Source organism: Pecten maximus, chromosome 5 (assembly GCF_902652985.1).
Source record: "Pecten maximus chromosome 5, xPecMax1.1, whole genome shotgun sequence".
Taxonomy (NCBI): domain Eukaryota; kingdom Metazoa; phylum Mollusca; class Bivalvia; order Pectinida; family Pectinidae; genus Pecten; species Pecten maximus.
Window position 1 is genome coordinate 21,148,678 of NC_047019.1, and position 15,275 is coordinate 21,163,952.

The window sequence follows — 15,275 nt, forward strand, 5'->3', positions numbered from 1 at the left end:
ACAAGATATATGTAATAAGGTCACAGAGACCACAGTAACAAGATATATGTAATAAGGTCATAGAGACCACAGTAACAAGATATATGTAATAAGGTCATGGAGACCACAGTAACAAGATATATGTAATAAGGTCATGGAGACCACAGTAACAAGATATATGTAATAAGGTCATGGAGACCACAGTAACAAGATATATGTAATAAGGTTGTTGAGATCACAGTAACAAGATATATGTAATAAGGTCATGGAGACCACAGTAACAAGATATATGTAATAAGGTCACAGAGACCACAGTAACAAGATATATGTAATAAGGTCACAGAGACCACAGTAACAAGATATATGTAATGTCATAGAGACCACAGTAACAAGATATATGTAATAAGGTCATGGAGACCACAGTAACAAGATATATATAATAAGGTCATAGAGACCACAGTAACAAGATATATGTAATAAGGTCGTGGAGACCGCAGTAACAAGATATATATAATAAGGTCATGGAGACCACAGTAACAAGATATATGTAATAAGGTCATGGAGACCACAGTAACAAGATATATGTAATAAGGTCATGGAGACCACAGAAACAAGATATATGTAATAAGGTCATGGAGACCACAGAAACAAGATATATGTAATAAGGTCATGGAGACCACAGTAACAAGATATATGTAATGAGGTCATGGAGACCACAGTAACAAGATATATGTAATAAGGTCATGGAGACCACAGTAACAAGATATATGTAATAAGGTCATAGAGACCACAGTAACAAGATATATGTAATAAGGTCATGGAGACCGCAGTAACAAGATATATGTAATAAGGTCATGGAGACCACAGTAACAAGATATATGTAATAAGGTCATGGAGACCACAGTAACAAGATATATGTAATAAGGTCATGGAGACCACAGTAACAAGATATATGTAATAAGGTCATGGAGACCACAGTAACAAGATATATGTAATAAGGTCATGGAGACCGCAGTAACAAGATATATGTAATAAGGTCATGGAGACCACAGTAACAAGATATATGTAATAAGGTTATGGAGACCACAGTAACAAGATATATGTAATGAGGTCATGGAGACCACAGTAACAAGATATATGTAATAAGGTCATGGAGACCACAGTAACAAGATATATGTAATAAGGTCATGGAGACCGCAGTAACAAGATATATGTAATAAGGTCATAGAGACCACAGTAACAAGATATATGTAATAAGGTCATGGAGACCACAGTAACAAGATATATGTAATAAGGTCATGGAGACCACAGAAACAAGATATATGTAATAAGGTCATGGAGACCACAGTAACAAGATATATGTAATAAGGTCATGGAGACCACAGTAACAAGATATATATAATAAGGTCATGGAGACCACAGTAACAAGATATATGTAATAAGGTCATAGAGACCACAGTAACAAGATATATGTAATAAGGTCATGGAGACCACAGTAACAAGATATATGTAATAAGGTCATGGAGACCACAGTTACAAGATATATGTAATAAGGTCATAGAGACCACAGTAACAAGATATATGTAATAAGGTCACAGAGACCACAGTAGTGAGATATTTGTGAAATTAGGTCAATGAGAGCAAACTAAACTATGTCAGGAAGACCACAATAAAGTGACACCTGTAAAGTAGGTCAAACAGATCGAAGTAAAGTAGACCACAGACAACTAAAACATCAGGGAGACGAGGAAAAAGATGCATGTATATGTAAAATAGGTCAAAGGTCATATAGATCGCAGTTAAGATCGGGGTGTAAAGTATGCCATTACGCTCAAAATAAAGTAGATCATGAAAATCTACGTTAAATGGGTCAGCAAGACTTAAGTAAACTAGGTCAACAAAATATGAAGTATAGTAGGTCAGTCAGAACTAAGTTAAACAGGCCAGGGATAGTCTTAGTAAAGGACGTCAAGGAGATTAACGTAGAGTAGGTCAGGTAGACCCAGGTAAATTAGGTCAGGTAGACAAAGGTGAAGTAGGTAATGGACATTAAAGTAAATAAGGGCTGGAAAACGTAGTAAAATAGGTCAGGGAAATCAAAGTAAATGGACATGGAGGCAAAACTAAAACAGGTCAGAGGGACGAAAGTGAAGTAGGTCATGATAATCAACGTACATAAGGTCAGGAATATTAAGAAAATAGGTCAGGGAGATCGAAATAAAGTTAGACAGGGAGATCACAATTAAGTAGGTCAGGGAGATCAAAGTAAAGTAGGACAAGGAGATCAAAGTAAAGTAGGACAAGGAGATCAAAGTTAAGAAGGTCAAAGAGATCAATGCAAAGAATACCAGAGAGGTCAATGTAAAGTAGAGATCTGGGAAACGTAGCTCGTGGACAGCAAAGTAAGGTAAATCACAATTAATGGAGTATCAGTAGCCCAGGAAAGCCAGTGTATGCTGCCTTCCACTTAGGCGGTCGGGCTTCCTTCGTCCCCGAACGTGTAAAGGGGGCACTTGTCGGTCCAAGTTAGTATTTCACTGGATAACTCTGATTTCCTCCTTCAGTAATGTATCTATAAATATAAGTTGACAGAACTTGTTTCACACTTGTTGTAAAGTTTACAACGTAAGTAGGTATATATAAAGCCGACTGAGTAGGTCCGGAGACCAAAGTTGATTTAGGGCCATGCATAAGAATAAAGATCGATACCAGCGGAAAACGAGTGAAGGAAAAAGCAAAGTACAGTAAGTAGACCATGGGCGTAGATCAGAGGGTTAAAGTATGTCAGGGAGTTAAAAAATAAAACCTAGAAAGAAGAAGCGAGTTATAAGCCTTGCGACAAAAGTAATGTAAGTTCAGAAAGATATAACGAATTCTCGGTATTGTCTGAATTTTCGATCTTTTAAAAATTTAGTATTTACTACAGGTAAACGATCACCGTACATCTGTCCAATTCTGTGTTGTACGTATTTCCCGTAAGCTCGTTGTAAAACTTGTATCACGGATAGCAAACTGCTTATTGTTTTTCAAACGAATATAATGGATTTAATCCATTCTGAAAATGAATCCAATTCAATATATGCATGTTTCTATTTTGCCCGGTCTTCGATACATGGATTAATTAATTATTAAAGATCTTCATGAACTTTACAGTGAATGGAAATATTTCGATTGAAATATATTCTTGGGAAGGTCATTTCAATCAACCTGTACGTATTGTAAGTAGCGCCTCAACAAAGTTTTAATGTAGGGGTCACAGCAATTAAACGATAATGAAATCATTCTGTAAGAATGATAGAAATTTGTATTAAATCGAGTGGTACGGCAGCTTCAGCAGATATTTAAATCAGTGATAAACTGTGTGTGTAAGCTTGAAATGATAAGCAGCCTTTTCCATAAGTTATCCATTATAGACCCTTTCGGTATCAACCCTTTATACCAACATTCCATTACTCCGAATGTCTATTACTCCGAAAACTCACTTGAATACTCCTTATTGTCATATACTTGTAACTTAAGTAATTTGAGTTGAAATCACCACGGATTATAAGTCCAGCGGTATATTACATCCTTCTTAAAATACCCCTGCATGGTAAGTATTGTAATCAATGATTATCTGGTATAAGTATTGTAATCAATGAATATCTCGTTTTTTATCCAAGAATTTTCTCGTTCTGTTACTGTTTCTTTTTATCTTCTTTTTGTTTTGATATTTTCTTTTCTTTTTGAAGGATATGGTTAAAAAAACGTTACGTCCAAAATAAATGACTCCTGACATTCAGATATTAAATGGAATTTAGTGGAATTCAATGGACGCATGAATGCTATTAAAGCCTTTTTGTCCATATCAGTTAATATTTCACAAAGACACAGCAGAATATCAGTAACCATATATGACATCCCCGAAGTGATCACCACTAGTTAATTATTAAGTGTTAACAACACGCGTTGGGAGTAATACGTGTATAGCGTTTTGCAAATGCATGCGTACGGAAGTCCAATTTATCATCTACTGATATGTCCAAATCCTTTTCCAATAAAATATGTTCCAATGTGATTTGTTCTCCGTTTTCGTCCTTTTAATTTGTATTCACGGTGGCCAGATCCTTTAATGTGGAGTACCTTATTTACATTTGTTGGGATGGAATGTCAATAACCAATATCACCGACCACCTCTGAAGTTGATCTAAATCCGGCTGCAGAGTGCGTATCATCGTTGTCATTTCTGATTTTGCGGTATAATTTTGTGTAATCTACGAATCGTTATTAATTTATTATATCATGTTTTATCCTATTTCAGTTGTTAATTGGATCTCTGTTGAAGTGACACATTAAACCAGAGACTTTATAAAATATATCACATATGTGTGAATGTATTAGTATAGTCACTAGGAGATCTATATAATCAGGGACATACATGACGTCTCTAAATCATTTTAGCCTTATGATTTTTTGAAAATATAAATTCTACATGCCTTATAGATATATATCAATTTTAATGCCATGTCCCAAACCTATGGCTTATACCAGTCTGTTACTACTAGAACCGCTAAATGTAGCCAATGGTTGCAAGTCAACGTTGTGACGTATTTCAACACGAGTTATTTCCCTTCAACGCGGGAAAATCTTCCCAAATTAACTAATTTTATCAAAACTTGTTAAAACAGCAGGTTAGTAAATCTTGTATCTTAATTCAAATTAATGTTACGGTTTATTCTTCCTTTGTGAATCATAAACATTGTTTTATCTAGAAAAGCCGTCTGGATGTAGGCTCTATTTAACCAAAACCGGAAGTGACATCACAAGTTAGCAGAAAATGGTGCTCGATTGGTCCTTGTTGACTATGCGCTCGTCAGCTTTTCTTGAATTAAGCGTTGAAAATAATGTCACTTTTCTCTGGTAAGTAGATATAAAGGAAGAGGAACAAACAATGAAATGCATGGACTATGAATAAGTTTATAACCTCAATATTTAAAGTGACGAAGACAAGTTCCCGGTTCACATGTGTTTTCCTCAATGAAACCAGATCCATTTTATTTTCAGAAATTCTGGAAATACTAACTGGTAATTGCAAAATGAAATATATCCTTGAGAAATTAAATGCAAATATTGCTTCTTCTATCTATTTAAACTTCGATGTCTTTCATCGTGTGGTTTATTGGAGGGGTTGGAGATTTATGCCCATTGAATAAGCCATTGGGGAACTTTCCTCGTTTGAACACATTTTTGTAGAATTAACAATGCCCGCCTAGCAAAGACAGTCATTAATGAAAACATACAAAATTCTATATAATATTTGTCCATAAAAGGTGGTATCTTTCTGGTAGACATATAACTAGGTATAGGACTTTCACATGGACACTTCACACCTGTTAGCACTGTACAAGCTTTCAAGTTCTAAACCAACATTATTTGGTGCTATTCGATTCTTAATGTTTTGTTCATTGATAAAGAAAAAAGTTCATGTTAGACTGGAATGACCTGTCACACCAAATTTTGTTGACATGCATCATTATTTCTGATAATGATAGTGTACATCCACAGACGTTTACCAACTGCAGTAGAGCTAGTCAAGTCCTGCAACTTGCTGCAGGAGGTTGGTTAAATTATGACTGAAAAAAAAATGATGGAGTGTTGTATACTGTACATGTGAGCCAGGCTCGCTGATGTACATAGTTGAAGTGACCTAGGCTTGACAATTGGACTACAATCGGCTAGTGTTGGGACGATGATCGGTAAAGATCGATTAGCGATCGTTTATAGCATCTCGATGCCGATGATCGATGGCAAACATCAACAATCGATCATCGGCAAATATAAAAAGGTACCGAAACGAACGAACCTCGGTATATGTAATCGAACGCGCCCGTCAAACAATGTACAAAGATGGCGGCCGCTGAAGAAAATCTAAGGGAAATATACCCAAACCCAGGCTCCATAACGAAATCAGATGTTTGGAAATTCTTCGGATTTTATAAAATTAATGATAATGAACCACCATCAAAAAAGAATTTGGATACAACGCAAGCTGTTTGCCGTCTATGCCGCAAGATTTACAGAAATACAGGTAAGTTCTACCAAGCTAACAAACTCGTACGGCAGACGTAACATGTGTTTCATTTGTAAACTCAAAATTGTATCAGCCGTTTAGAACGCTTGTCAGTTGTATATTTATTATCTTTGAACAAGTATCAACTTAATGTTTTCTTCCGTCGTTTTCAGGAAATACTACGAATTTCAGAGCCCATATTGACGGGGAACACAAATTACCGTCGGGAAATTCCACACAATCGCGATCAGACAAAGTTGAAACAAAATTAGTTCAACCAACAATATCGGCTGCATTTGTCAAAAGATGTGATGTTGTATCAGGATCAAATACTGTATTGAGTCAAGAACGGAGAGGACGGGTCGATGATGCAATATATCAACAGACATTAAAAACAATAATTTCCAGGGAGATCTGAGTGCATGTATTGTATTTGCATTTGTGAGTTTTTCACCCTTGTTCGTATACATGTTCAATAAATGTTTACTATTATTTTCTAGTCAAAAAAATGGTGTGTCAAAAATGTCAAAAACTGTCAATTGTCTAGTCAAGAATGTTTAGTTATTGCTCTGTTATAAATACTAAATTGTTATTGTTTATCAGTTTAATAGCTCAATTAAGCTGTTTTCATTGTTAATAAAAATATTGTTTTTCTTGATTGTAGCTTTTTGTGATTGATGTGTCCTCATGATCTAGTAATTAAAATTATTTTGAGAAATCCTCAAATCCCAAAAACATATCAAGTTGGAACACCCCTTTTCTATAGTGCTTAAAGGAACTGGTTAAGTGATTCATAAAGTGGCATTAACATATTAGAGACTTTATTATGTTTCACATACTACAGAGGGGGGTGAAGCATACAGTACACATACAACACAAAATAAAGTAAACAAAGGCAGATAACTGAAAACAGTTTATTTCCATGCTAAGTTACTAATATTCAATGGAATTTTAAAGATATTAAAGTTATAAATGCATTGGAAAAGTAAACCGATTATTTCACCGATTATCGGATCGAATAGGGTATCCGATTCCAACCGATGATCGATTATTATTTTCAACCGATTTCCCAACACTACAATCGGCTGTTGGTAATTAACTAATACCTCAGGGATGAAGTCTTTAATTTAATGTGACAGTTAACTTTGTGCACATGGTATAGTGATGGCTGTTATTCACATTCCAGTACTTGTAGATTTATGCAAGTTATTTTTTCCCATGTCTCTGTAATTATATTGTTTAAAACTGTAGGTGTTTTTTTTTAAATATTGCTTTAATAACCCCAGGTTTTAGAAATTCTAGGTATTTTGTAATTGGTTTTTAATCAAAATGTTAATAAATATCCAACAATCAACTTTTTTTTTCATTGATATATATGTTAAGGTGAAATAACTTGTTAATTCCAAAGAAGAATTTTTGCACAATAAGAGAAAACTGAAAGTGTAGAGTATGACAGATCTATCACAGATATGCCTTCCCTGAATATAAAACAGAACTTTAGGGGAGGGAGCTTATTTGAGGATAAATTCGGTAGTAGAGATTATCAGTTGAGTAATGATTGAGTTACTGAGTTACACATACTGAGAGGTAACTTAATTTTGAGATGTATTTTCAGAGAAATATTTTCCAATGTTGACGGGAATCATTATTTAGGTAAACGTATGTGATGCCAGGAATGTAATGCTGATATCCATTTTCTGATTTTGACAAAATGGCCACCAAATTTCATATTTTAACCACTATAGGATTTTGATTGGATTCTCAGGATTCAGGAGCTGAGAGTCACTGTCTCTTGATGAGATTTTAATCCTACTGGATGCCCTGCAATGATTATTTACAAAATGTTTTCATATCATGGTTTATGATTGATTGAATATTGCCTGATTTTGATGACAATTGGTATTCAGATAAGTCATCCGTGTGCTGATTGGACAAAATGGCTGACATTTGCTGGCTTCTTATATGTCAAAATTTAGATATTGTCCAATTTGAAATTTGATATGTACTCTATGACACTATAAAAACGACTGCGACTTACATTTCATAATTTAGAAAAAGGTTGCCATTTTCTGATTTCTGGTTGGTAGCAATTTAGATGTATGTTTTTGATGAAATTAGGTGTGAACGTGTATTTTGTTTGCTTCATCAGTGACTGCAGGGTAGTTTTTTTGGGCTTCATATAAAAAGTTTACATACATGTATAGTATAATGTTAAGATTGAGAATTTTTTTCACAGCGCTTGCAAATGAGGAACAAAAGCCAGACCAAGGATGGAGTAATGCTAATATGTTCAATAATAGCCTATCCTCGGACACTGCACAGGAAGTGATAGACATCAACATTTGGCCAACATCAATGACAGGAAACGTGGTCACAGAACAAATAGAACAATTTGATCCATCTGTCAACCAGTATAGTTCACAGTTCATTGAGACAGCACCTGTACCTATAGAGTTAAATGCACCAGCTGAGTAAGTAGGAACTATTTCAGAATTTCCCATTTTCACATTATGATAAATTAGTGCATTTATCCTCTTCATGTATTCCACAGTGCAAGTGTGGCAAACTTTAATTTGATGCATATCACATAATTCCAAAATCCCCAAAAGTTAACTCCTTTTCCCAGTTGTGCACAGGATGAACATGATTTTTTATCAGTATTAGTTGTATTTCTGACCAATGGTAATTTTTCATGTGGATGTTTTTAGTTCACCTGAGACAAATGTTCTGATTTTTTTTTCAGAAGTGTTGAAGTAAACACTGAGCCTGCTGTACCAAACTCCTTAGTGCCAGAACAATCTCCCATATACACCACACCTGGGTCTACTACAACTGTGAATTTAGGATCGACAGAAGGTGCCCACCAAGCCTACTACTCCCTAAGCCAAAACCGAATTGTAATTGTAACCAGTTCTGGAGGATCACAAATATGCACATCTCCAAACACAAACACTGTCTATAGAGTTGATCAGAAAACAGAGCAATCAAAAACTTTATTGCATGATATTGTACGTCTTGCAGGCACTCCTAACTCCAGCATTGGAGCAGGACGAGGAATAGTTCCAGTAGAGACTAGTTCAAGGGGTAGAGGGAGTTCAAGGGGAAGAGGTGGGTGTAGGCCAAGAGGCAGAGGTAGAGGTCGGGGCAGGGCTAGAACAATTATAGGTGGTACTCCGGAAGGAACATATAAGGTCATCGCTCCCACTCCGACACAACAAAGACCTAGGGCAGGGAACATACTGTTACAGAGTTCAGGCGGTCCCACTGCAGGCTCTTTTGCTGGTTATACCATTCCAAAGATCAAACAGAATTTTACTACCGGAACAGGGACTTTACTTGCATCTTCATCCGCATTCAGTGGAACTAACAGCATTGTCACTTCACTTCAGAACTCAAATCCACAACTAAATGATACAGGTGATGTCATCATTGATTCCGATGGAAACTTGCAGCCGATGTTCGATCATGACTATGCTATTCAAAAAGGCACAGAATCTGCAGTGACTCCAAGTGTGAAAAACAGTGAAAGTCATACTGGCAGCATAATTACATGTGCACCTGCTACTTCTAGTGCGACTTACACGATTGTCCATCAGGTTAATAACAAAGAAAAACTTGTTAATGATGCATTAAAGCCTAGTTCAGCGCTAAGGTCTGCTCTTCTGTCGACAACAGATAAGAAAATAATCCGAGTGGAGGGTCTGTCAACAGGAAGTCCAGTGTATACAGTAACAACTAGCAATAAATCTCCAGCAAAGGATGCATCACACGGAGGACAGAAAAGCAGCCCTGTGAGTATTTCAAAGGTTGTCAAAATCCCCTATCATCCTGTCATACAGGGATACAGTCCAGCAGGTAATGTACAGCAGGCTAATAGTGCTGAACAAACTATAAAAGTCTCCAGTTTTGGACAAGAGACAGGAATGACAGTTCCTACAATGGTTGCTTCAAATGCAATACCTGATGTGAAAACTTGTGCAGCAGTGTGTACTGATGAAGAATCCCAAAAGAATGAAATTATGGTCAACAGTGAAGACAGTGTATCTAAACAGAACTTGTCACAGAGTAGCGGCACAAGTGATTCCAGTAGCTGTAATATTCCTGCCAATCTGCTAACTGCCGAGATTACCAATAATTTAAAAGCAGGCCAACATTACATCATAGATCATGGAAATGGAGTCCAAAAGACCATGATATGGGATGGTTCAATGTTTATAGAGGGTAAGTATGATCAAAAGTGCCCAGTTAATCAGAAAATATATCACTGGTAACCCTAAAACCTTGAATTTACTCGCGCGAGTTTGAATTTTTCAGTGAAAGTGAGCGTTTTCAACGTGGCGTGAGTATTTTAAGTATAATTGAGTATTCTCAGTGTGTCGTTTTTAAATTCAGTATGCCGTTTTTAAATTCAGAGTGCCGTGGATCGTTACGCATCAGCGCACTCGACAAGTAGTATAGGATTACCTGTACCGATCGATCGATGAAACGTCCAACACCGCGCGCGACCTCGTGTATCGTACGGTAGAAATACGTGTTCTTGCAAACGGGAAATATTACTGGAAGCAACATTTATTGCTCTCGGATTTGGACATTATTCTTTACCCCTGATCAATCGTTATATATTGTAATTACGCCTGTAATTAATCACAACCCACCTATTCCGTTTACTTGCTCCGAGATCGACTGATATTGTCGTGATATTTGATGTACTTGTTTTCGGTAATACGGCGGTGGTGTTGCCAAAAAATACCCATGTTATGATTTACCCCGTATAATGTGAAGTGTTCATATGAGAAAGTGTATTGAAGCAATAAACCGGTTACGTTGACTACTGTACATCGTATTTTGTTATTTATTTATAATACTTGACCCGGGCGGGATCCATATGCAATCACTGTGTATTAACTGTGTCAATCTTCCTGTTTCAGATATCCATAACTGAGAAGTATCGCCGTTGCTGTATTACGTGTTCAAGAAACCGTCACCACATGTGATGATTGATAAACATGTTTAATGATACAATTAAATTGTTATATCGCCAGTATATTGCATTTTGTTATTTATACTTACCCGGGACGTATCGGAGATGACGTACGTACAGTAGCAGGTAAAGTATTCAACGTTTATATTAACTGTTTCAATCTTCTCTTTCAGGTATTCCATGACCCAGGTAGAATGACGTTGTTCTTCATCATATTTTCAAGTGGGTTCGAGAATAGAAACGTACATCTCATTAATCAATAAAATAGTCATCAGCAGTATATCTATATGCAGTTATATTCATTAGCTTACCTGGAGCAGATCGACGATCCTATCCATTAACGGGTGTCTTCAGGTAAGATATATCCTATCAACACACTGCGTTTAACAGCTATTAAAGCAAAACCCTTCCATTTGTTGTATATGTTATCAAACAATATATATACAAAGAAATAAGTGTCCAACTACTAACCCGGATATTTTGTATCCAATGTATTTAATCGTACCATGGAATTTGTAAGATGGGCGGTCGTGTCTCTTTGTCGACCTGTGTAAACCCCACGGGGACTTGTATTTAATTGTCAACGCAACACTTTTTATATAGAATATCAAGATTTGGTGTTGGCAAAAGGGATTCGGGACAACGTTTATCACAACTTTGAATTATTCGAATTTGACACAACAACCTGTTTTTAGGAAGTCGTTCCAAAGTACGAGCTTCAGTGTTGAAATAACGTTCCCAAATATAAGTACAAATACAACAGTTACATACTTGATTTTCATTATACTCTCAAGCAGAAGAAAATTCAGACGTTTAAACAAATTTCAAATATGAACCTCGAGTATTGATAGAATTTCGAACCCCGCGCATCATGTTATGGAAGGCGGCTATTACAGAAACTATGTGTGGAATTTATGTCAATTTTCAAAGTCGCCAAAATTCACGTTCACAACAACATTTGCCACTGAACATATCTCATATATTTCATTATATCCCCAAGCAGAAGAAAACTCATACGTTTTAAGAAATTTCAAATATGAACCTTGAGTATTGATAGAATTTCGAATCCCTGCGCATCATGTTATGGAAGGCGGCCATTACAGAAACTGTAATGTGTGGACGTAATTATCCCAATTATAGATACCGACTCGGTAATTGATATATTGTTTTTATATATATAAACATTTGCAATAAATATATAATAGTTGTTTTTATTGCATAAATTCGAGTGCTGGATGTTTTTCGAGTGTTTTTGGTGGTCCTGAAAAGGGCCGTCATTATAGTGTAGCTATAGACGAATCAAAGCGACTGACTTCTATCTTCCTTCCATTGTTACTGCAGTATCCGCTGTTGGAGAAGGCAAATTCCATCTTTAGAGTCAGGTGTGTAATAACCCGTTTGTTGAAGGTCCGATCATGACGTGGAAACATACTTGGTTAACTCCCTGGGCAATCAAAACGTCATAGATTCGAATGGTGGTTGTTTTGATTTCAGCCGATGTACTGTCCATTACATCATTCTCTCCGGCCTGGATGAAGACTGCCTGGTACCTTGGACAGGTCTTTTGTCGGTGTGGGTGTGGTGCGAAAGTAATCAATGCTTTTGTTATATTAGGTATATTCACATGTCTACGGATGAGCCGAAAGGCTTAAAGTAATAAAGAACTTAACTTTGGTGACATGTGTTTTGATAATAACTTTGACATGTTTTTATAATATCGATATCCACGGCTATTAATTACTCAAGTAAACCATTACAGATTCGTCTGCATAGTGTCTGTACAGAAAGACTAACGTGTCATGTGATCTGTTTTATTCATGAAACCGATAATATTGTGCACAGGTGAGATACCCAGGTAAACTGGCCAATGCAACAAATCATAGGCAAGTCAGGCATGTCAACGACTAATTAATCAACGCCCCAGGACACCGCTAGGTCAGCAGGTCAACTGGACACTTCCCAGGTAAACAGGTATTTACGAAATTCATCGAGTTCGGTATACTGCCGCTAATTATATTCTAATTAATGCCCCGGGGATGAGGTCTTCGGTGAAAAGCTTGTGCCTGACGGGGTCAGTTAACTTTTGGTGTGTGGACCCACTTTTCGTGAGGTAGCCTTACACACATGTTGTGCACATGTTTCAGTAGCAGCACTGCTGTAATGCTACGAGATCAATTCTTCTGACGATCAGGCTTATAGATATATGACCAATTGACTGTTTTATTTAATATGTTCACTGACAAAACATCGTGTGCGCTGCTTTCAGATTAGAATTTCAGATTATAATAGACCATCGTTTTTTGTTTGATTGATTGATGTACAGGTTTAACGGAGTAACTGAAATGGTGGCCTGCAGTATAGACAGCGTGGACAGTAGTAACACAGACCAGTCTGAAGATTCAAATTCAACTTCATTTTATTCTCTTTTCACATATGATCTGGATACGAGATTTAGGGTTGATGAATTTGGTGAATATTGCTGACAAGAACTTGGAATCCAACAATATCAATTTGAGCTTTTAAGAGATTAATTTGTTGTGAAATGGACTCTGAAATGACCGTTTGGGTAACACAGACTGATGTGTTATACCAGGGAAATACAGATGTTATACACGATCTGATAATCGGTCAATCATAAATAAATGTATATTGGTTATGTCTTACTCATTACTATAAAAAGGAACACGGCATCAACATTATCTAAATAAAATAATGTGTCATTTTAAAATACAACAGTTCTGGATATTCTGGTTTGTGAGACGATACACACATACTGTAAACTTAGGCATTATAATCTATGCAAAACCCGCTTTTAGTCATGAAGGACACCTAATTCAGAAAGTTATATTTTATATAGATTCATCATGATCTACAACAGACTAGTATCTCTTCCGTATGAAAACCAGTGTTTGAGCCTACAACTTGCTTATAATCATACAGATCTTATCCCTTATGTTACATGTCATGGTCCCAGGGATTACCGACGATTAAATGCTTGAGAAAGATATAATTTATATACGATCGTTGAAAGTGAAATTATATAAAAGTGCTTGGCAACAATTATAATAGTATTGGTCAATACGTACAGGTACATATCACAGAGACTTGTTAAAACCATAATTTTAGTTCCGTTTTTTCGTGTGATAAAAAACATACAATTTAGTTCATCGTGACTAATCATAATTAATACTAAAATTATTAAACTCGCAATGGTTAAAGTGTATTTTTCCTTTTATTTCGTTTTTTCATTTATTTATCTTTCTTTTCTTTTAGTAATTGTGTAATTATCGTGAAGTGATTGAGATCCTTGTGTTTTACTTTCCATTCGTGTGTCGCAAGTCATGTCTTCTCTTAAAACAGGAATTAGAAAAAATATACCAGCATGTTCGGAGAATTACGAATCCTCAAGTTTGGGTTGGTTAGTATACCGCTAAACAATTACCAGGTGAGAAATTACGGTCCACAAGCTTATAACACCTGTCACTGCACCACAGGTGTCTGTGATTTCTGGCGTTCAGGTTCTAATCGGCACATGCCGATAATTACTTGTGAGTTCACACGTGAGGTTTCCATGCACTTCAAAAAAGTTCCGAAGATATATTTTTGGAATTCAGTGAGTTTCGTTTTCCCTACAAGCAAAACAAATTCGTATCTCAAAAGTTTGCCTATAGAATAATTAACCAAAAATTTGGCTCATTCACATAACCACGATGTTGAAAATTTACTCTATGAATCCTGTCTGGGAGTTACTAATTTTTCATGAACAAGTGCTACAACGACCCGTTGAAATAGAAAATTATTCAATTTTTAATGTTAATGACCCGTAATCATAGAAAATTAGCAAGAGGATACACGTTGTATTTGGCCCGTTATAAAAGAAAATTAGTAAGATGTTACATGTTGTATACGGCTCGTTATAATAAACAAAATAGTAAGATGTTACATGTTATAAATGGCCTGTTATAATAGAAAATTATATGTCCCTGGTTTCGGTAGCACTTTTATATGAGGATAACATATGTGTGAGTTTGTACTTATCCCGATTCATCTCATCTCAACACCTTTACCAAAAAAGGTATACAGAGAAAGAAAATACGATAATAATGCAAACTATATAAAAAAAATAACAGCGTTCTTCCTTTGGATTTCCTTAAATATACAGCAATTATCATCATTAAGAGTTACTTTTCTCCGTTTCACTCCGAAAGTGCCAGTCTTCTTTTACACCTGTCCAGTCACCCATTGTTAATTACATGGACACATGTG

General features: G+C 36.0%; 2 protein-coding genes across 3 annotated transcripts in view; both read left to right on the forward strand.

Annotated features, from left to right (window-relative positions):
* Nucleotides 1-4,789: 4,789 nt before the first annotated feature.
* Nucleotides 4,790-15,275, forward strand: part of LOC117327482 (sentrin-specific protease 6-like) — a 42,773-nt gene continuing 32,287 nt past the window's right edge. For both annotated transcript variants that reach the window (XM_033884491.1, XM_033884492.1), the window contains exons 1-3: nucleotides 4,790-4,878; nucleotides 8,265-8,499; nucleotides 8,772-10,249. In XM_033884491.1, coding sequence (XP_033740382.1) covers nucleotides 4,863-4,878; nucleotides 8,265-8,499; nucleotides 8,772-10,249 — 1,729 coding nt within the window. In that variant the 5' untranslated portion in view covers nucleotides 4,790-4,862. The remainder of the gene's footprint in view (nucleotides 4,879-8,264; nucleotides 8,500-8,771; nucleotides 10,250-15,275) is intronic.
* On the forward strand, nucleotides 5,704-6,686 carry LOC117327484. The gene is made up of 2 exons (XM_033884494.1): nucleotides 5,704-6,046; nucleotides 6,202-6,686. Exons 1-2 carry the CDS (start codon nucleotides 5,866-5,868, stop codon nucleotides 6,444-6,446), a joined length of 426 nt encoding a protein of 141 aa, XP_033740385.1. The 5' UTR covers nucleotides 5,704-5,865; the 3' UTR covers nucleotides 6,447-6,686.